Here is a 22,442-nt window from a genome sequence, read left to right as displayed (position 1 = left end):
ATTTCTTAAATATCTGCAAACATATCATGGTATTTTTATCCTTTAGAACAGTCAGAAACTTACATAAAGCACCTTTAAAGGGACGGTTCACCCAAAAAGAGTTTCTCTCTTCTGCCTAAGAGCATAGATTCTACCTATTTCATTTTTCACAATCACAGTAGGGAAAAATAATATGGAAGTCGATGGATACAGGTTTGTAACACTTTTTTTTTTAATTGTGTGTTCAGCAGAAACTCATAGAGGTTTGGAAAAGGTGAAGAGATGTGACGACAGAATCTACTTATTTTCAGGCACCCATTAAACCCATTAAACTTACATAATGTGTTTCCCATTACTGGGTTGCGGCTGGAAGGGCATCCACTGCACAAAACATGTCGGAATAGTTGGCAGTTCATTCCGCTGTGGCAACCCTTGATAAATAAGGGACTAAGCCGAAAGAAACTGATGGAAATTATGAAAATATGGGGGGCAGGCCATATATAGGTACCAGGTATATTTATGTAAAACTGAAAAAACCCTTAACACTTGAAATATATAGAAAATTATACTTTATTATGTAACATTATAACATCATCAAATGATTATTATTTTAAATATGCATGTCTTGATCATTCATTCATTTTCTTTTCGGCTTAGTCCCTTTATTAACCTGGGGTCGCCACTGTGGAATGACCCGCCAACTTATCCAGCATATGTTTTTACGCTGCGGATGCCCTTCCAGCTGCAACCCATCACTGGCAAACATCCATACACACTCATACACTATGGACAATTTAGCCTACCCAATTTACCTATAGTCTTTGGACTTGTGGGGGAAACCGGCCACCCGGAGGAAACCCACATGAGCACGGAAAGAACATGCAAATTGCACACAGAAACGCCAACTGACCCAGCCGAGACTCGAACCAACAACGTTCTTGCTGTAAGGCGAACGTGCCATGTCTAGATTGAAGATAAATAAACTAATTTGTTACACTAACTGATATTTCAGCTCGTCTTAAACTGTAAAGTCCAATAATCATAATGTTTTATTTATTTATATAGGACACACTCAAACGTCTGCTGAAAAATGTTTAATTGTGTTACATTAGCACTGCTGTGAAATGAAAATTATGTTTGAAATATTTCTCTATTTATTTAATGGAGAGAATTTTTCATAAACACATTTCTATTCATAATAGTTTTAATAGCTCATTTCTAATAACTGATTTCTTTTATCTTTGCCATGATGACAGTAAATAATATTTGACAAGATATTTTTCAAGACACTAGTATTCAGTGACATTTAAAGGCTTAACTAGGTTAATTAAGTTAACAAGGCAACAAGATTAGGGTATTTAAAAACCAATTGAATAAGTGTTAACTAAACTATAATAACTTGTCGGTGCCAATAGCCTAGTGGTTAAGTGCGTTGACATATAGCACCATGGTGCTCACGGCGACCTGAGTTCGATTCCCGGCTCGAGGTCCTTTGCCGATCTTTCCCCTCTCTCTTGCTACTGTCAATTCTCTGCACTATTCCATCCATTAAAGGTAAAAAAAACCTAAAAATTGTTATATATAAATTAAAAAAAACTCTAATAACTTCAGCTAACACTAGCAGAATTGGTGTAAGTGTGTGTAGTATCTTCACCTGAGCCCATGATGGAGCAGATGAGGATCATGGAGTTGTACTTGATTTCGGGAGCACTGTGCTCTTCTGTCAGCAGCTTGTGGAGAACCTTCACCAGACTGAAGCTCACAAAGTCCTTCTCTGCGCAGTCTGAACACAAAGCACAGAAGACATTCATTAAAAAAACAGCTAACTACAGCTCAACAATCGTGTGTTAACATGCAAGTTCAGCTATTTGAGAATTTTAATTAGACACTCAAGCTGTGTAAATTATAATAGAAACTCCGGTTAAATCCAAATAAATACTATGAAACTGAGTCAAATAAAATAATTGTTATTGAAATTAAAACTGAAATAAAAGGAGTTTTATAAAATACACATAAAAATTAGATGTGTTGATACTAAACCTTACTGTGACTATATAAAATGACCCATTGAGGTCAGTGTGATGTGAGTTGTTTACCCAAATGGAGAGCAGCAATGAGCCCCAGAGCCACCAGAGCCTCGTTCTGCATGATCATGTGTTCACTGGTCGCCATCAGAACCAGATGCTTCACGCCTCCAGCCTGGATGACTGTGCGAACCACTTCCTGTCCAGAGAGGAAACAGCAGGCAAGAAATAAACAGCTGCAAGAGTACAACCGATATGATGTAAATGCAATCCTTCTTCAAGTTTTAATAGCCTGTTGTCAAGATCATTAATACATAAGTAATTGATTAGACATGAAGGGCGGCACGGCTCAGTGGTTAGCGCTGTCGCCTCACAGTAGGAAGGCCGCTGGTTTGAGTCCCGGCTGGGTCAGTTGACATTTCTGTGTGGAGTTTGCATGTTCTCCCCGTGTTGGCGTTGGTTTCCTCTGGGTGCTCCAGTTTCCCCCGCAGTCCAAACACATGCACTATAGGTGAATTGAATAAACTAAATTGGCTGTAGTGTATGAGTGTGAATGAGAGTGTATGGATGTTTCCCAGTACTGGGTTGCAGATGGAAGGGTATCCGCTGTGTAAAACATATGCTAGATAAGTTGGCGGTTCATTCCACAGTGGCGACCCCTGATAAATACAGGGTCTAAGCCGAAGGAAAACGAATGAATGAATGAATGAATGAATGAATAACTAGACATGCTATTTGATGTGTAAAGTTTTATTTGACCACTAAAATAGAACCAAAACATTAAAAAAAAACTTGTGGTAACACTTTACAACAGGGATGTCAAACTCAATTCCTGGAGGGCCGCAGCTCTGCACAGTTTAGTTTCAACCCTAACTAATTAAGTCTTTCAGTCTTGTTTGAAACCTACAGGTAAGTGTGTTGAAGCAGGGCTGGAACTAAACTGTGCAGGGATGCGGCCCTCCGGGAATTGAGTTTGACATCCCTGCTTTGGAATAATGGTCCATTAGTTAATGCATTTACTAATATATCTATATTTATATATAATGATTATTAAAAAATGAATATACGGTCACACTTCATTTTTTTTTTTTATTTAAGTTACATTGCATCTACATGCCAACTAATTGTCATTAGATTACAAGGAGACTGTTAAGTTGGGGTTAGGGTTGGGGTTAGTGTAAGTTGACATGCATTTGCAAAGTTTCTTATAGTTAGGCCCACACGGAATCTGCAGACATTTTTTGCTATTTCTGCGCAGAATTTTGTTTAAAATCTGCGGATTTATGCAGAATTATTTTGGGAGTATCATAACTGAAACCTTAATATATGAAATAAAAAATAATACATTTTTAACTTGTATTTAATGTTTACAATGCAAATCCAATTAGATTCCCTTTATTTGGTAAAAAAAGCAAGTCTCTCATATAATATCTCAACTAAAAGACAGAAAATATTACTGTACAAACTATATTGTAAATAAACCATTTAAAAATTTTCATATTAGTCAATAACATTACTGTAATTAATTTAAAAACTGAATATATATGAATTTACACACATTTACACAAGTAAATCAATAGACTCAATGATGGGCTAAAAATCTGCGGAATTCTGCACGCGGAGATTCCGTGAGGGCCTAATAGTCAGTTAAATGTCTGTTGAAGGAGCAGTATCAACGGATATTAAGCAGACAGTCTAACACTCAAATGGAGTGTCACCGAATATAATAATACAAGTAATTTACAATAATACTATATTACACCGTATGTGAACAAAATATGATCTAGAAAAAAAAAAACAGGAATTTAGCTTGATTTTATTCTGATTTCAGTAAACCTACTTATTTATACATTTATTTCAGTTAGTTGTCAAGGCAACGGTACATTTTTATTATAAATAAGACATTTGCATATTTGAATGATATATATATATATATATATATATATATATATATATATATATATATATATATATATATATATATATACATAATACAGTATTTTATGTGAAAAAAATTATGGAATTAGGCTCTCCATATCAGAGGATATTACATACAGTTGAATTCAAAATAAGTCGCCCTGCTTTGATTTTTCTTTTCTTTTTTAAATATTTCCTAAATATATAAAAATATAATAAAAGCGTTTTTTAATTTTTTAAAACCATTTTAAGGTCAAAATTATTAGCCCCTTAAACAATATTTATTTTTGATAGTCTACTAAACAAACCACTGTTATACAATGACTTGCCTAATTAACCGAGTTAAGCCTTATATGTCACTTTAAGCTGTATAGAAGTGTCTTGAAGAATATCTAGTCAAATATTATTTACTGTCATCATTGCAAGGATAAAATAAATCAGTTATTAGAAATGAGTTATTAAAACTATTATGTTTAGAAATGTGTTGGGAAAATCTTCGCTCTGTTAAACAGAAATTGGGGGAAAAATATACTAATAATTCAGGAGGGCTAATAATTCTGACTTCAACTGTAAATAGTGTAAGGATGCGTGTTGTGATGAAGCGTGTGTAGACACAGAGTGTGTGAAGTGAATCAGTGTGAGACCTTGGATTTGCTGTGTCGGATGAGAGCAGAAAGCAGTCGGTTTGACTCTCCCATCACGCCTGCGTGGTCTTTGGCTTCACACCACTCCGCCAAACGCTCTACCAGCTTCACGTTTGTGCCAAGCTGCTCCGCCGCATCAGCTGACACACATGCACATACAGAGAGAAAGAGAGAGAGAGAGAGAGAGAGAGAGAGAGAGAGAGAGATATATATATATATATATATATATATATATATATATATATATAGAGAGAGAGAGAGAGAGAGAGAGAGAGAAAGATAAACATCATCTAACTGAAACACACACCATGCTGCAAAACACACACAGAAGTAATAAAAAGCCTTACACCATGTCCTAACTACACGCAACATCTGTATCTTCTCCATGTTAAAACTGTAACGTTTAAAGGACATTTCTATTTTAGAAATGCTTTCTATTTCTGTGACGTGGCAGAACAACAGCATAAACCACTATGACAATGATCACCTCAGGTACTGATTATGTGCTTTATTCAACGTTAAATGTTCCCAATGTGAGTCTGAACACCATTTTACCTAACAGTTATTGCCATACTAAAGCAGAAGCTGATAGTTCACCTCAGATCTTGAAAATAAAATAACTAGCAAACGATTTGAAAGTAAAAGTCAGAACTGTGACTCCAACAACATCAGTTACTCAGTAGCCTGTTAATAATGTTAAAGATGTTTAATATGTATTATTAGATTAATTAAACCTTACCATTTTGTCTGGAGTCAAGAAGCTGATATTTTAATGAATGACTAGTATTTGAATATTTCTGTCATGTTGTGTTTGGTGCAGAAAGCCAAATTGCTTGTTGCTGAATCTTAACACGTGTTAAGCTTTGGGGGAAAAAAATCCATATCTCTATACAGAGCCAAGCCCGAAACTATTCATACCCCGGGCAAATTCTGAGGTAAAGTTACTTTTATTCAACCAGCAAGTCTTTTTTTCTCGACTGGAAATGACACAGGTTTCTTTCAAAATATAATAAGACAATGTACAAGAGGCATCATTGTGGACAAAAATATTGATCAGCTTTAATTTACCTTTGAACAAAAAGTGGCATGTCCAAAATTATTCATACCCTTTGCAAACTGTCACAGTGTATGGGAATAGGGCCATCCTGTTAAATCTGGGCTAGATTATGAATCTGGTTTAGCAAGTGAACAGGAAGCCTAATTACAGTAAACTGCACCATGAAAAAGCAGAAATGGATTAAAATTACATGAAGAAATCTGCAGAGAAACTTGGCTTTTGGCACCAGTAGATAGTTCAAACCAACTACGACGAAATTGTTAGCAGACAAAAACATTAACGTATTGCAGTGGCCCAGTCAGAGCCCTGACTTAAATCCAATTGAAAATCTGTGGAGGGAGGTAAAGATCAGGGTATGGGCAAGGAGACCCTCCAAAACATTAACATTTTGCAGTGGCCCAGCCTAAGTCCTGACTTAAATGCAATTGAGAATCTGTGGAGGGAGCTAAAGATCAGGGCATAGGCAAGGAGACCCTCCAAAACATAACATTTTGCAGTGGCCTAGCCAAAGTCCTGACTTAAATCTAATTGAGAATCTGTGGAGGGAGCTAAAGATCAGGGTAATGTCAAGGAGACCCTCCAAACATAAACATTTTGCAGTGGCCCAGCCAGAGTCCTGACTTTAATGCAATTGAGAACCTGTGGAGGGAGCTAAAGATCAGGGTATAGGCAAGGAGACCCTCCAAAACATTAACATTTTGCAGTGGCCCAGCCTAAGTCCTGACTTAAATGCAATTGAGAATCTGTGGAGGGAGCTAAAGATCAGAGTATAGGCAAGGAGACCCTCCAAACCATAACATTTTGCAGTGGCCTAGCCAAAGTCCTGACTCAAATCTAATTGAGAATCTGTGGAGGGAGCTAAAGATCAGAGTAATAGCAAGGAGACCCTCCAAATATTAACATTTTGCAGTGGCCCAGTCAGAGTCCTGACATAAATCCAATTGAGAATCTGTGGAGGGAGCTAAAGATCCTTAAAGAGTTGGAGCTCATTGCTAAAGATGAATGGCCAAAAATACAAGTGGAGACATGCAAAAAGCTGGTCAGTATTATAGAAAGTGTTTGATTGCTGTAATAGCCAATAAAGACTTTTGTATTGATGATTGAGAAGGGTATGAATAATTTCGGACATGCCACTTTTTGTTCAAATTTAAATAAAAGCTGAGAAACATTTTTTTTCCACATACCCCTGAAGTCTTCTTTTGTGAGCCTTCTCTGGAGAGGTTGTGTACCCCTTGGACTGCGTATGTGGAACCCAGCGTTGTGCAGTGTCCGTTGCACTGTCTGCCTTGAGATGTTTTCACCAGCAGAGCCCAGATTGATCAGGATGGCCTTGGTGGTGATCTTTGGATTCGTTTCTACCTCTCTCACTATCCTCTTGGCCAGCACAGGTGTCACTTTTGGCTTCCGACCACGCCCGCAGAGGTTTTTCACAGTGTGGAATGTCTTGTATTTTTTAATAATACTTTGAACTGTAGCCACTGGAACTTTGAAACATTTAGAAATGGTCTTATAGCCCTTTCCTGACTTATGAGCAGCCACAATGCACAGCCGAAGGTCCTCACTGAGCTCCTTTGTCTTAGCCATGACTGTCCACAAACCAACAGCAGAGAGCTTCTGTTTTTTACCTGTTGAGTTGATGAAAACAGCTGTTCCCAGTGAATCAGAGTCATTAGGATGCTTTAGAACAGCTTAGACTATTTGGAATGGTGTAGAACTTTGGATTTTTCCATACACTGGGACAGTTTGCAAAGGGTATGAATGGTTTTGGACTTGCCACTTTTTATTCAAAGGTAACTAAAAGCTGAGAAATACTTTTTTCCACATTGATGCCTCTTGAATATATATCTATATCAGTTCCAGTCAAAAAAAAACTATTTGCAGGTTGTTCACAAGTAAGAATTGGCCAGGAGTATGAAACATTTTAGGCTTGACTCTATATATATTCTGTAATATATATTAGTGGTGTAACAGATCACAAATCTCATGGTTCGGATCACATTATGATTTTTTAGTCACGGGTTGGACCATTTTTCAGATCAGCTAAAAAGAGGAGGAGACAAATGTCAGTTGCTTTCCATTTATTACAAAAACAGTACAGCAAGAAACTTTTGGTTTTAACAAACAGAACCTGTAAGCTTCTTAAAAATACAATGAAAAAATAATCAGCTGAATAAAAATAAATTGTAAAATATTCATTACTCTGAAAAATGCACTGTTACTTCTACTGTTGCTGATAACGCTAACTGTAGAAATCTAACATTATAATTTGTACAACCCATATTTATCTTTAGTCTCATTTTTAATAAATGATTCAGTTCTTCACTCATAAAACTTCATGTTTCATTGCTAGATGTTTAATTTTGGAAGAATTACTCAGTGGCATATTTTTGATGGCAGGTTGTCGCCACCTATTGGTCAAACAATGTAACTGCTGCCTTCAACTTTCATTTTTGAGCGTCGTTAAATGCATATGACAGTGATTTTAATCTTTACAATAAACATCAGTGGTTTTATCTAAACTATGAACTGTTCTCCCAGTGTTATTTGATTGTTTGTAACTTCATAACTAAGACTAAAGAATGAATCTCTTTCTTGATTTTTGCGTTTTCAGATTTGAATGCAGCAATTTGAAGGATTAATAAACATATGCAAATCACCATCATTTATTATTTATCTTGCGTGGTTGCTGAGATCACGATCTTTTTTAATGATTAATTGTGCAGCTTACACTGAATGCAGGCTAAACAAGTGACTGAAAACACCTTTAATAACCTAAGAAACCCACCACATCCCATATAACCCACCACAATTTCTTCTGTCATCATTACATTATACAGGAAAGCCTGAATGCTTTCATAAATATGATCTGAATGATATGAGAGGTGATTTCTCTGTGATCGTTATAAATTTAGGATTAATCTACCAGTAAAAAAATGTATTAATCCACGGATCAACCGTGATCCATTACACCCTTAATATATACACTGCCAGATTATTTGAAACACGCTTAAGTTACAAACCAGCTTTTAATGCCAACAAAAGAATGTCATTTTAATATTCATTTAGTTATTAAGTGAAACATTATGAAAATATTTTAGCTTAAAAATAAAAAGACAACGACAATTACAGTTCCGACCCCCCTCTTTTGTGCTCAACTTGGGAACAAAAAAAATCAGGTTTGGAAAAAGGGTGCGTAACAAACGAATCTTAATTTGAGTGAACTATCCCTTGTTGTATTCATTTTTTATCAAAACTCTGACATTTTTAAGTCGAATTATGATTATGAAAGACGCATATTTCTATTAGTGGTCCATCCCTGTCAATATTATTGTAATTTTGTCAATAATAATATTTCAGTGCTAACAGTCATCCTGTCACAGATGCTGTCGATACAGCTTAAGCTTTATTTACCCAGGAATATTCATGCGAAAGCCGAGCTGTCACCGAAAGCCAACAGGGATGGACCAGTGCCACCAGACGACAATGCAAATGTGTGTGTTGTCTGCAGATCCAGAGCTCCTAAGTGACAGAGCCCATCGATCCCGCGCTCAGTTATTATCAGAGATTGACTGCTGTGAGGCTGCAGCTGAGATCAAATGACACACGCCAGCACTGACGGGGCTGAACATCTGTAAAGCACACAGGGATTTGTAGGCTTATCAATATCTATTAAAAATGCAAGCAGTAAGTAGGTGGGGTTTTGCAGCTTTGGGCTTATGGCTGTCATTGACATGTTAACATTTAGCAGGCATTCACACACTTTTCTGTGCATTTTTGTATTATTCATATACTTGTATATGCAGTTGAACAAATTAAATATATTAGTCCTCTTGTAAATTTTTAAAAATATGTAATGTTAAATATAAGTGATGTTTAACGGAGAAAATACATTTTTATAGTATATATCGATATATTTTTCTTCTTGAGAAAGTCTCTCTTAGTTTAACATATGATAAAACATATTTTTAAAATTGTAAAAAAAATGCAAAGATCAAAATTAACCTCCCTTACGAATTATTATGTTTGATTGGCTAACACCACCGTTATCCAGTGACTTGTTTTATAAACCTAATTAATCTAGTTATGAGCTACAATTGCACTTTAAGTTGAATACTAGTATCTTACAAAACAATTGAAAGAATACTTATGTACTGTCATCATGCAAAAACAAAAGAAATTAGTTATTAGAAATTGGTTATTAAGCTATTATGTCTCCGTTAAACAGATCTATCAGCGTATTGAAGTGGCCTAGCCAGAGTCCTGACTTAAATCCAATTGAGAATTTGTGGAGGGAGCTAAAGAGCAGGGGTGATGGCAAGGAGATCCTCCAAACATTAACGTACTGCAGTGGCCTAGCCAGAGTCCTGACTTTATTCCAATTGAGAATCTGTGGAGGGAGCTAAAGAGCAGGGGTGATGGCAATGAGACCCTCCAAACATTAACGTATTGCAGTGGCCTAGCCAGAGTCCTGACTTAAATCCAATTGAGAATCTGAGGAGGGAGCTAAAGATCAGGGGTGATGGCAAGGAGATCCTCCAAACATTAACGTATTGCAGTGGCCTAGCCAGAGTCCTGACTTAAATCCAATTGAGAATCTGTGGAGGGAGCTAAAGAGCAGGGGTGATGGCAAGGAGACCCTCCAAACATTAACGTATTGCAGTGGCCAAGCCAGAGTCCTGACTTTAATGCAATTGAGAATCTGTGGAGGGAGCTAAAGAGCAGGGGTGATGGCAAGGAGACCCTCCAAACATTAACGTATTGCAGTGGCCTAGCCAGAGTCCTGACTTAAATCCAATTGAGAATCTGTGGAGGGAGCTAAAGATCAGGGGTGATGGCAAGGAGATCCTCCAAACAATAACGTATTGCAGTGGCCTAGCCAGAGTCCTGACTTAAATCCAATTGAGAATCTGTGGAGGGAGCTAAAGATCAGGGGTGATGGCAAGGAGATCCTCCAAACATTAACGTATTGCAGTGGCCTAGCCAGAGTCCTGACTTAAATCCAATTGAGAATCTGTGGAGGGAGCTAAAGAGCAGGGGTGATGGCAAGGAGACCCTCCAAACATTAACGTATTGCAGTGGCCAAGCCAGAGTCCTGACTTTAATGCAATTGAGAATCTGTGGAGGGAGCTAAAGAGCAGGGGTGATGGCAAGGAGACCCTCCAAACATTAACGTACTGCAGTGGCCTAGCCAGAGTCCTGACTTGAATCCAATTGAGAATCTGTGGAGGGAGCTAAAGATCAGGGGTGATGGCAAGGAGACCTTCCAAACATAAACGTATTGCAGTGGCCTAGCCAGAGTGCTGACTTAAATCAAATTGAGAATCTGTGGAGGGAGCTAAAGATCAGGGGTGATGGCAAGGAGACACTCCAAACATTAACGTATTGCAGTGGCCTAGCCAGAGTCCTGACTTAAATCCAATTGAGTATCTGTGGAGGGAGCTAAAGACCAGGGGTGATGGCAAGGAGATCCTCCAAACATTAACGTACTGCAGTGGCCTAGCCAGAGTCCTGACTTAAATCCAATTGAGAATCTGTGGAGGGAGCTAAAGAGCAGGGGTGATGGCAAGGAGACCCTCCAAACATTAACGTATTGCAGTGGCCTAGCCAGAGTCCTGACATAAATCCAATTGAGAATCTGTGGAGGGAGCTAAAGATCAGGGGTGATGGCAAGGAGACCCTCCAAACATTAACGTATTGCAGTGGCCTAGCCAGAGTCCTGACATAAATCCAATTGAGAATCTGCGGTGGGAGCTAAAGATCAGAGTAAGGGGCAAAGCAAACCTGAAAGAGTTGGAGCTCATCGCTAAAGATGAATTGGCAAAAATACCAGTGGAGACATGCAAAATGCTGGTCAGCAGTTACAAGTGTTTGATTGCTGGAACAGCCAATAAAGGCTTTTCTATAGCTGATTGAGAAGGATATAACAAAGGAAATTAGTTATTAGAAATTAGTTATTAAACGATTAAGTCTCCATTAAACAGAACTAAGGAAATCTTTGGAAAAGTAATAATATTTAAGGGCGACGCAGTGGCGCAGTAGGTAGTGCTGTCGCCTCACAGCAAGAAGGTCGCTGGTTCGAGCCTCGGCTGGGTCAGTTGGCGTTTCTGTGTTTGAATGTTCTCCCTGTGTTTGCGTGGGTTTCCTCCGGGTGCTCCGGTTTCCCCCACAGTCCAAAGACATGTGGTACAGGTGAATTGGGTAGGCTAAATTGTCCGTAGTGTATGAGTGTGTGAATAAGTGTGTATGTGTTTCCCAGTGATGGGTTGCAGCTGGAAGGGCATCCGCTGCATAAAACAAATGCTGGATACGTTGGCGGTTCATTTCTCTGTGGCAACCCCAGATTAATAAAGGGCCGAAAAGAAAAGCCGAAAAGAAAATGAATGAATGAATAATATTTAATACAAATATAATATGATTTAATACAAAATAACAAACTGGAAAGCAGTGAATTGTAATGTTATGTATTTGTTTGATCCTTCAATGCCTCAACATTTTGTAATACATTTGTATATGAAATTAACCCCCCCCCGCCCACCCCCCCAGCCCACACCCTTAACTTTAATTCTGAATTTTAAACAAAATGTCAGTAAATAAATAACAAAAATGCACTTAAAACATGCTTTATCGCTGTTGTGTCATTTCTGTTGCCATTTAGTTATCATAGTTTAACTTCCTTTGTATTGTACCATTTCGTTATTTAGTTTTATATCCTGCAAGTCTTTATCTTAAGCTTTAGTCTTTTAACATTGCCTGTACAACACTTTTTATATCCAGCAATGGTGTCGAAAGTGCTTTAAAAGTAAAACTGGGTTAAGTTTAAATACATATTGGCCAAAAAACATAGGAATTGTTAGTTTTCATCTTATCGTGACTTCGTTTATACATCGTTTAAATGACAATTTGGACACAAATATAGCTTTGAGCATCACAACATGGCTTTAACCAATAGCAAAACGTTTTATTTTCTGAAACGCAAAGCTGTTCATTCATACCTTGAGTGTCGATGAGCATCCGTAACGTTCCCAAGAGCTTAAACTGCACCGGCGGCATCTCAGATTTGAGGAACTTCAGCACTACATCCGACACACCGGCCAGGAGCATCTTAGATTTGTTCACCACTGGAGAAGAGAATTAAAAAAGAGGGAGATATTAACAGAGGGAGAAATAAGTATTAAGTTTTTTCCAGGGAATTATATTTCTAAAGGAGCTGTTGACATGGAATTGAACCAGATTTTGGTAAAAACCCAAACAATACAAACATAAAAATAAAACAAAACCAAAAAAACTAGTTTTCTACACAAAAATAACAATGAAACGACGTGAGGAGAACATGCTGAACTACTGAAATGTATTTAATACTTTATATAAAAGGCTTTTTTTTTTGGTGATGGCAGCTTTAAAGACGCCTCTCATATGGAAAATGAAGTCACATGCATTTCTCAGGTGTGACTCTTTCACAGACTACAACAAAGTGTAAAACTCTTGATGGTTCTGTGGGTCTCGTCTATCAAATCTGGTAGTATTCTCTATTGGATTCAAGTCAGGTGACTGGCTGGGCCATTCTACAGCTTGATTTTCTCTGAAAGCATTTGAGAGTTTCCTTGGCTGTGTTTTGAATCATTGTCTTGCTGAAATGTCCACCCTGGTTTCATTTTCATCCTCCTGCTAATGTAGATGTTGGACTGAAGCAGCTAATATTAATTTACAATGACGAAAGGCAGAGGGTTGCTAAAGAACTACTGAGAGATTTCAGCTGCTGTCTGGGCGCTCCATGTCGTTTTACACCTCCCTTTCCTCATGTGTTCAGTACTCTTTCTCAGTGTCATTTCATTTTATTACACCTAACTTCATTTGTAAACTAATTAGATTTGTTTTCTTTGCTTATTTGGATTTCTTTGGTTGTCGTCAACATCCTGTGTAGATTTAAAGTCTACGGCACCTTTAGTAATATGTTTTCTGAGAAAAATGGTGATTTGTTAAATACATATTTGCCGCACTGTAGTTATAGAGCATATTGAGTTTTGTCATTCAGAGATTGATTGAGATGTAATGCTGACCTGGGATGGCGAGGTTCCTCAAGGCGCTCAGAGCGGCGTGTTGAACCGTGACGTTTCCCTCTTCAACGTGTCTGTCTAACAGCTCCAGAAGCTTCTGTACGATACCGGTGTCTACCATGTGGATGCAGTTCCCATCTGAACATGAGAAATACAGATGTGCAGTTTCAAAACAGCTACAATGCAAATACCCTCACTGTAAATGATTGGTACAGGCTTTTGGTTCAACATGCATGTGAACAAGATACAGTGGTTTTAACCAATGAAAACATTGGGAGTGTTAGACCATGTCCACATGAACATGGGTATTTTTATAAACAGTTTTCCCCCACTTTTGATTTTTAAAACATCTCTGTCCACATGAATATAAAAAGTGATTCATGTTAAGCGCCGAACCAACAGGGGGCGATCATGACACTTTCATCATGGGTTCACACCAAGCGAGAAAGTAAGTATTTTCCATAGACTGTAAAATATATGGACGGAGTATCCGTGACGTCACCCATAGGTTTCTGAAGAGCGCAAAAGAAGCCACAAGTAGGCGCGGCCAACAGTCGCCATTTTGATCGCGCGTCATCGCACCCACGGCGGGATACCAAACAAGGGCAAAGAGGCGGAGAGTGGGCGGAGCTACAGACACCTGCTGGCACTTTGCTTAAAACCTGGCAGACAGAGTTTACTTTGGGAGAACGCTTAATACTTTATTACCTGCGACTCGTTTGTGTTCTGACCACATGTGCTTGGCTGTACACTATATCAGTAAAGTGATTAGACTTTCAAAAACACTGTAGTAATACAGTGAGCCACTAAACATTGCTCTTATGACGTTTTTCTACAGGAGAAAAACACGAATTACTTCCAAACACTTCAGATATAGTGTGTGTTAGTAAATGCAAGACTATTGATGAACTCCAGCATAACACTGTATGATAACGCTTCAGATGACTGATCTAGAGCCTACAGCTAATCAATCTGTCACATTCTGAAGTGCTTTACGGGTCTAAAGAAAAATATTAATGATAAATGATCTTAAATAAAACAAATACATTTATAGAGATGGTATACAATATATCTTTACTCACATGGGAAACGGAGGCCACGTGAATGGTTTGTGAGCACAATTAAATGCACACAGCATCCCATATCATCTGATAATTGTAAGAAATAAGTCCAAAAGGCAGCTGACTGTGTAAAGCCACATAAAACAAAACAAAAGTACGATGAATATGCCGAAATCAGTGGCTAATCTGCCGGATTCAGCTGAGGTGAAGTGACGGTGACCAGCGAGACCTAGCTGTCACTCAAGTGGCCACGCCCTTAATTATGCAAACTTAAAATAACCTAATATAAAGGAAATGGATGAGTTATAAAAAAAATTCACCCCCCTCACAGTTGTCATGGAGGGTAATAATAGCTATATGAACCAAAATCGTTCTTTGTACCAGGCTGTAAACACCTTTTTTTCTGCTGTAAAGTTGGCCATTCTAACAGAGGGCTCAATTGCACTTTGCTCTATTATGGAGCCAGGACTAGCGGAATTTTGATGAATTGCAGTTTCAGTTACTTCCGTATTGGCCTCCCGAGGGAGAGCGGGAGGTTGCCGCTTGGTATTTTCACATGTAAATGCAAATATGAGAACAGTGGCAGATTACTGTCCCGCGGTGTACAGGATATCTGCAGATTTCCAAGAGTTACATTTAAGACTTTTAATACCACACAGATTGAAATTTAAAACCAATTTTATAGCACAGAATTCGCAGCAAAAAAAAAAACGCAACCTAACTAACATTAACACTGTTAATTATACATATAACATGTGGAAAAGCCTCAAAACATTATTAATATTAATAACACTATAATAGTAATTATAATTCTATATTAATATAGTGATAATTTCACACTATGGAAATTTCAGCACCAATGACGTTATATGCGGCTGTGCGTGTCTGTGGGTGATGCTATGACAACACTGGGAGCTCATCACCAGTCAAGCAAAAAAAATCCACAGATTCTGGCCCTTGGCTGGTCGATTGGTGCATCTCCAGTTCTTTATGAGGTAATGTATGGGTTGACGCAGTTGTTATAAGCTATTAAAGAGCGAAATCCCCACAAACTCCGTTTGCGTAAGCGAAATTCCAGCAAACATAATTACGTAAACTCCCGGCGAGCGTATATATTTTTTGAGTTCCACCAAAGACCAAACGCCAACAAATGTTGTTCTGTGTGATGATAAACAAAGAGATTCAAGTAGATTTTAAAACGGTAACAAAATCTTCTTTATGGGGTTTGATTGCATTTTTAAAACCTCCGAAAAGTGGATTTAAGACATTTTAGGACTAATTAATGCCTTTTTTTTATACTTTGGAATTTAAGACTTGCGTTTAATGTGTTTGCTGTGAACGTGCAAAATGTGCATTATTCACGTCTTCCGCTTGAAAAAACCCCAGTCATGCTGGCCAATCAGAATGAAGAAATCCGAGTACACGCTGACATAATGAGGTAAAAACGCTGGTTGTAGTGTCCACATGACCACACTGTACCCGGAGTTTCGGAAAATCTTCCCTCCAGCCGGAGTTTTCAGATAGCTTTGGTTTCAGTCACCCAAAACTACATTTTTGTGTGGACAAAGAGCGAAATCGTGAAGAAATAAAGTGCGCTCTTGAAAATTCCCGTGTTCGCGTGAACAGAAACCTTGCTTTAAACAGATGCAAATTCAACAAAAATGCAAATTCTGTCGTCAAAGATATTTTGAAGAATGCTTGTTGCTAGCAACCTTGGACTTACATACAATTTTGTTAGCCTACTATGGATATTGATGGGTGCCAGCCAGCAACATTCTTCAAAATATCTTCATTTGTGTTCAACAGAAGAACTCAAATAAGATCTGAACAACTTAAAGGTGAGTAAATGATGACTGAATTTTCATTAGGAACTAAATAATTTAGGATTTTAATTTTTTGGATAGGCTACAGAACGAACCCCTTTTGTCCAATAACTTGCCCAATTTGCCTAAAATCTAATTAACCAAGTTAAGCTATTAAACTGCACTTTAAGCTGAACACTAGCATCTTGGAAAATAACCAGTAAATTATGTACTGTCATCATGGCAAAGACAAAAAATGAGTCCTTAAAACTATTTGGTTTAAAAACGTGTTCATTAAAACAACATTTGGGAAATATTAAAAAAATAAATAAAATTTCACAATTTGAGCCTTCAACTCTACAACATATACTGTATATCTTATAACTAGGGCCAGACGGAATCTGCGGACGTTTTTTGCCATTTCTGCTGAGAATTTTGCTCAAAATCTGCAGATTTATGCGGAATTATATTGGGAGTATCATAACTAAAAACCTAATATGTGAAATAAAAATTAATATATTTTTAACCTTTAATAGATTAGATTAGATTAGATTAGATTAGATTAGATTAGATTAGATTAGATTAGATTCAACTTTATTGTCATTACACATGTACAAGTACAAGGCAACGAAATGCAGTTTCGGTCTAACCAGCAGTGCAATAGCAGCAAGTGCAGGATACAGGTAAAAGTTATAAAGTGCAATTATAGAAAAACTATGGTAATATTTACAGATGGATGTACTATGAACATTATATACAGGTTGTATTAGCTATGAACAGATTTACAATAAATGAATATATGTACAGGATACTATTAATAGCAGAAGTGTGCAGATAAATAAACATGATTACAAATGTCCATGTGCAGTGGGTATGTCCAGTTCAAATAATTGAATCAGTGCAATGAATATGTGCAAACTTTAAATGTGCAAATGTTAAATAGTGCAGTGATTGTGAGGATTGTGAGGATTGATTGTGTTTATTTAATGTTTAAAATGCAAATCCAATTAGATCCAATTAGATATTTGGTAAACAAAGCAAGTCTCTCATATAATATCTCTACTAAAAGACAGAAAATATTACTGTACAAACTGCATTGTACATAAATCAGATGAACATTTCCATATTAGTCAACAATATTACAGAAATTAATTAAAAATTCTGAATAAATATAAATTTAAACACATTTACACAAGTAAATAAACAGAATTAATGATGGGCTAAAAATCTGCGGAAATCTGCGGAAATTTCCGTGTGGGCCTACTTATAACCAAAAACTCATCCTGTTGTTGTTGTTGTTGTTGTTGTTGTTTTTGGCTTTCAGTACTTGAATTATGGCTATTAGGCTTATACAGTAATCATTTTAAACTCTGTTTTTCTATTTGATTGTTTTTCCTCAAATTAAGTCACTTCTGCACTGATAACGTCAGCTTGCATATAGTTTAAAATTCCAATATTTCTGTATTGTACACAGTGGCACATAAGAAACAGTCACTGAATTGTACTGAATTACAATGTATGCATTAAAAAATACATACAGCCAGTTTTGTGTACAGCCCTAAAACAGCAATAACCACCATGATGCTGTAGTTCATGTAGGGCTGATTTCCTACCGTTGCGGGCGAAGTTAGCGATGGCGAGCGCTCCGGCTAACTGGAGCTGGTGGTTGTTGGATGGCACCCATGAGAGCACCCTCTGAAAAACACTGCCTTTACCGCCCTCAAACAGCTTCTGCATGGACTCATCTACAAGAAAAACACACCACACACGAGTGTAAATACCAACACAATACCACAACCACACACATTACTCAATTCAAGTTTACGTGTATAGCGCTTTTCACAATAATTACTGTTTCACAAAAGGACAGCTTTACAAAAGGCTCACATTAATGCATCACAGTCAAAATCAGAATAGTTAAGGTTATTGATTCGCATTACTTTAATAGTTACAAATAAAATTAACTAGTAAATAATTATTAATAACTTTAACAGTTAAAGTTATTACATATAAACATAGTTGTTTATATATGCAGTTATATAGTACATAGGTGATATCTATGTGTACATGTTCAATGAAGTGTGTTTGTGTATTAAGTGCATGTGCAGTTATAAAGGCTTTAACCTGGAGACTAAATCCCTTGAACACTTCTGGGTACTTCTAATCATCTTGACTATCAGTAAATACTTATAAATATTGATTTATATAATTATTAACAAACTGCTGTTTCTGACTCTTTGGCGCCATCTTGTGACTGAATAATACGCAGGTTAGTGTATACTCCATTCAGCCATATCCGTTTCTGTCTCAGATTTGTGTTTAATTAAATAATTATTAAACTATAACGCCTCAGAATAATGTTTTGTGTGTGTCATTTTTATGTTTTGTATCTAGTAGCCCTGTTATAAGCGGGATAAAGTACATCCAGGTGGGTTTTTTCCACAGAGTAAAGCCCTTCAGTCCTATAATTTATTATTAATAATAATAATAATAAATCCTTACATTTATATAGTGCTTTTCTAGACACTCAAAGCGCTTTACACATATATGGGGGGAATCTCCTCAACCACCACCAGTGTCCAGCATCCACCTGCATATTAGCCATATTGCGCAAGACACCTTACACCAGCTGATTGGTGGAGAGGAGACAGAGTGATTAAGCCAATTATGATATGGGGATGGTTAGGAGGCCATGTTGGACAGAGGCCAGTGGGTAAATTTGGCCAGGATGCCGGGTTTAGTCTCATCTGTGCTCACTGAGCAGTATAGAGTCCCCATCAATATACTGGGGCGTTAGGACTCACACAGACCACAGGTTGAGCTCCCCCTACTGGTCTCACTAACACCACTTCCGGCAGCAACCTAGCTTTCCCATGTGGTCTCCCATCCATGTACCATCCATCCGCAGCCCTGCTTAGCTTCAGTGGGTGACCATGTGAGAGCTAGCTTCTGACTAATAGCTTATTGAGGGTCAGTAAGGTAGTAGTTGGGTTTAGGTTTTGGGCAGGATTATTAGTTATAAAGAATAAGATACATTATAACTACTAGTAAACGGTTCACATCTTAATAATAGGCAGGTAACAAGCCTGTAGTTAACATAGTGTGAATTGGGACTTATTCTAAAGTGTTACTCATAAATATAGCGACTGACCAATCAGAATCAAGTATTCTAGACAGTCGCAAAACAAAAACAATTAACATCCACGATTTCCAAAATTCTTCAGAATATGTTGTTTTGTGTACAGCAGAAGAAAGAAATCTATAAAAAATGTAGAACTTGAGTGTGAGTAAATGGAAATAAACTTCTCATTTTTACGTAAACTTTAATGCCGTGTTCAATTAATACTCGCAGAGTGAGCACACTTTATTTAATGTTGGGATTGTCCCTAGACCAGAGTCCTAGTCCGGAGTTCTGCTCCAACAGTAAGATTTAAGATCTTTAAGATCACTTGGGCAGCGTCCGAAATCGCATACTTCCATCTGCTTGTTAAGTCGTGACGTATGAAATACTGTCTCCGGGTCCAAGCAGCTACTCATTTGAATTGAGAAAATGTTCGTTTATGACCACTTCAGTCATATCACACATTAAAGTTAATTTTATATAAAATCATGGTGTACACGTCAGTCTCTGGACTTAAACACCAATATTTTAACAATTTATCAAAAATTGTACCACTTTCTGGCCATCAAATATTAGGCATGGACCATATATACAGTTTAAGTCAGAACTATTAGCCCCCCTGTTTATTTTTTCCCCCAATTTATGTTTAACAGAGAGCAGATTTTTTTTCAACACATTTCTAAACATAATAGTTTTAATAACTAATTTCTAATAACTGATTTATTTTATCTTTGTCATGATGACAGTAAATAATATTTGACTAGATATGTCAAGACACTTCTATACAGCTTAAAGTGACATTTAAAGGCTTAACTACACTGAAAAAAGTGTTGCATGCAAAACTGTTGCAAACAATTTATTTGTGTTGAATTTAAACAAACAAATTAAATTGAGCACTGTTTAACTTAATTTGTTTGTTTAAATTCAGCTCAAATAAATTGTTTACAACCACTTAACGTAAAAAAATTTAGTAAATCCAAGGAATCATCCTTGAATCATTTTTTTCAGTGTAGGTTAATTAGGCAAGTTATTGTATAAAGATGGTTTGTTCTGTTGACTATCGAAAAAAATATACCTTAAAGGGGCTAATACATTTTTTATTATTTTTTTAAATTATTATTTTTTCAGGGTTTTCACCTTTAATGGACGTGAAAGTGTAGAGTATTGACAGGAAAGCATGTGGAGCAGAGAGAGGGGAAGGATCGGCATAGGACCGCAAGATGGGAATCGAACTCGGGTCGAGTGCATGTGTCGACGCACTAACCACTACACCACTGGTGCCGACAAGGGGGCTAATAATTTTGTACCTAAAATGTTTTTTAAAAAACTAAAAATCGCTTTTATTCTAGCTAAAACAAAACAAAAAAGACTTTCTCCAGAAGAAAAAATATTATCAGGCATACTGTGAAAATTTCCTTGCTCTGTTAAACATCATTAGGGAAAAAAATTAATAAATCAAAGGGGGGCTAATAATTCTGACTTCAACTGTATATTGCGATTGTGATTTTCGAAAGTATTACATCACTTTGTAAACCATTGTTGAGCCTCCCAATACAGTTTGATAGAGCATTTGGTCCCAGAAGCCGCTTCACGTGACGTCAAACTTAACAAGCGGATACTACAATATATGCTGAAAATAGTATGTGAGCCAAGTAGTATGTCCAAATAAAAAAAAAAATAGTATCCGAGAAGTGCAAGATGTGATGAGTTTCTGAAGTGTGCATCTGATGGACATTGCGTTATCCCATGATGCACTGCAAGAGAATTCATAAATGGGAGTAAAGCGACGAAACTGACGGGGTTAGGTCACATGATAATGACAAATGGCAAATGTAGTATGTCCCGAGTTACAGTCGTACTACTCACATTCATACTGTGTAGAACGTTTAGTCTCATCTGTGCTCACTGAGCAGTATAGAGTCCCCATCAATATACTGGGGCGTTAGGACCACAGACCACAGGTTGAGCTCCCCCTACTGGTCTCACTAACACCACTTCCAGCAGCAACCTAGCTTTCCCATGTGGTCTCCCATCCATGTACTGACCGGGCGCAGCCCTGCTTAGCTTCAGTGGGTGACCATGTGAGAGCTAGCTTCTGACTAATAGCTTATTGAGGGTCAGTAAGGTAGTAGTTGGGTTTAGGTTTTGGGCAGGATTATTAGTTATAAAGAATAAGATACATTATAACTACTAGTAAACAGTTCACATCTTAATAATAGGCAGGTAACAAGCCTGTAGTTAACATAGTGTGAATTGGGACTTGGGAATATCTTGTTTTGTGTTCAGCAGAAGAAAGAAATCTATAGAACGTACTTTTATAAAGGTCGTGTGCTAAATTCAAATTCAAATGCAGCACCTACTCGAGTATTTCTACGGTTTACAAATCTATAGGCAGGTGTGTTTGATTAGGGTTGGAGCTAAACTCTATAGGACATCGGTCATCCAGGACCAGGTCTGCCCATCTCTGGCCTAGTTCACGACACAGTTTAACACATTTTCAGGCAAAGCATCAAGGGAAAGTGTGTTGTGAGTTGCTGTACCTCCGAGCAGCAGCAGCACCATGAGGTCTGAGGCGGTCTTGAGCTGAGCTGCGTCCTCCTCACGCTCGCTGTTCACCGTCTGCGCCACCACCTCCAGCAGACACTCCACCAGGCCAGCATCCACCAGCTGGAGCTTGATCACATCTGACACACACACACACAGGGAGAAGATCACATCACAGCCTTCAGCTCTCACAGGGGTTTCGCAGCACATACTGACACCACACAGAGACCAAAAAACGA

The 22,442-nt window shown here is 37.6% G+C and overlaps 1 protein-coding gene across 3 annotated transcripts in view; it reads right to left on the bottom strand.

Moving 5' to 3' along the window:
• The window catches only part of rap1gds1 (RAP1, GTP-GDP dissociation stimulator 1), a 93,343-nt gene that overhangs the window by 6,385 nt on the left and 64,516 nt on the right, over positions 1 to 22,442 (bottom strand). For all 3 annotated transcript variants that reach the window (XM_056462404.1, XM_056462405.1, XM_056462406.1), the window contains 7 exons: positions 22,200 to 22,343; positions 18,152 to 18,283; positions 13,679 to 13,813; positions 12,614 to 12,739; positions 4,565 to 4,704; positions 2,076 to 2,202; positions 1,634 to 1,762 (listed from right to left, as the gene is read on the bottom strand). In XM_056462404.1, coding sequence (XP_056318379.1) covers positions 1,634 to 1,762; positions 2,076 to 2,202; positions 4,565 to 4,704; positions 12,614 to 12,739; positions 13,679 to 13,813; positions 18,152 to 18,283; positions 22,200 to 22,343 — 933 coding nt within the window. The remainder of the gene's footprint in view (positions 1 to 1,633; positions 1,763 to 2,075; positions 2,203 to 4,564; positions 4,705 to 12,613; positions 12,740 to 13,678; positions 13,814 to 18,151; positions 18,284 to 22,199; positions 22,344 to 22,442) is intronic.

Source organism: Danio aesculapii, chromosome 7 (assembly GCF_903798145.1).
Source record: "Danio aesculapii chromosome 7, fDanAes4.1, whole genome shotgun sequence".
Lineage (NCBI taxonomy): Eukaryota > Metazoa > Chordata > Actinopteri > Cypriniformes > Danionidae > Danio > Danio aesculapii.
The sequence above is the reverse complement of the archived record's forward strand: the minus strand, read 5'-3'. Positions and strand labels throughout refer to the sequence as shown.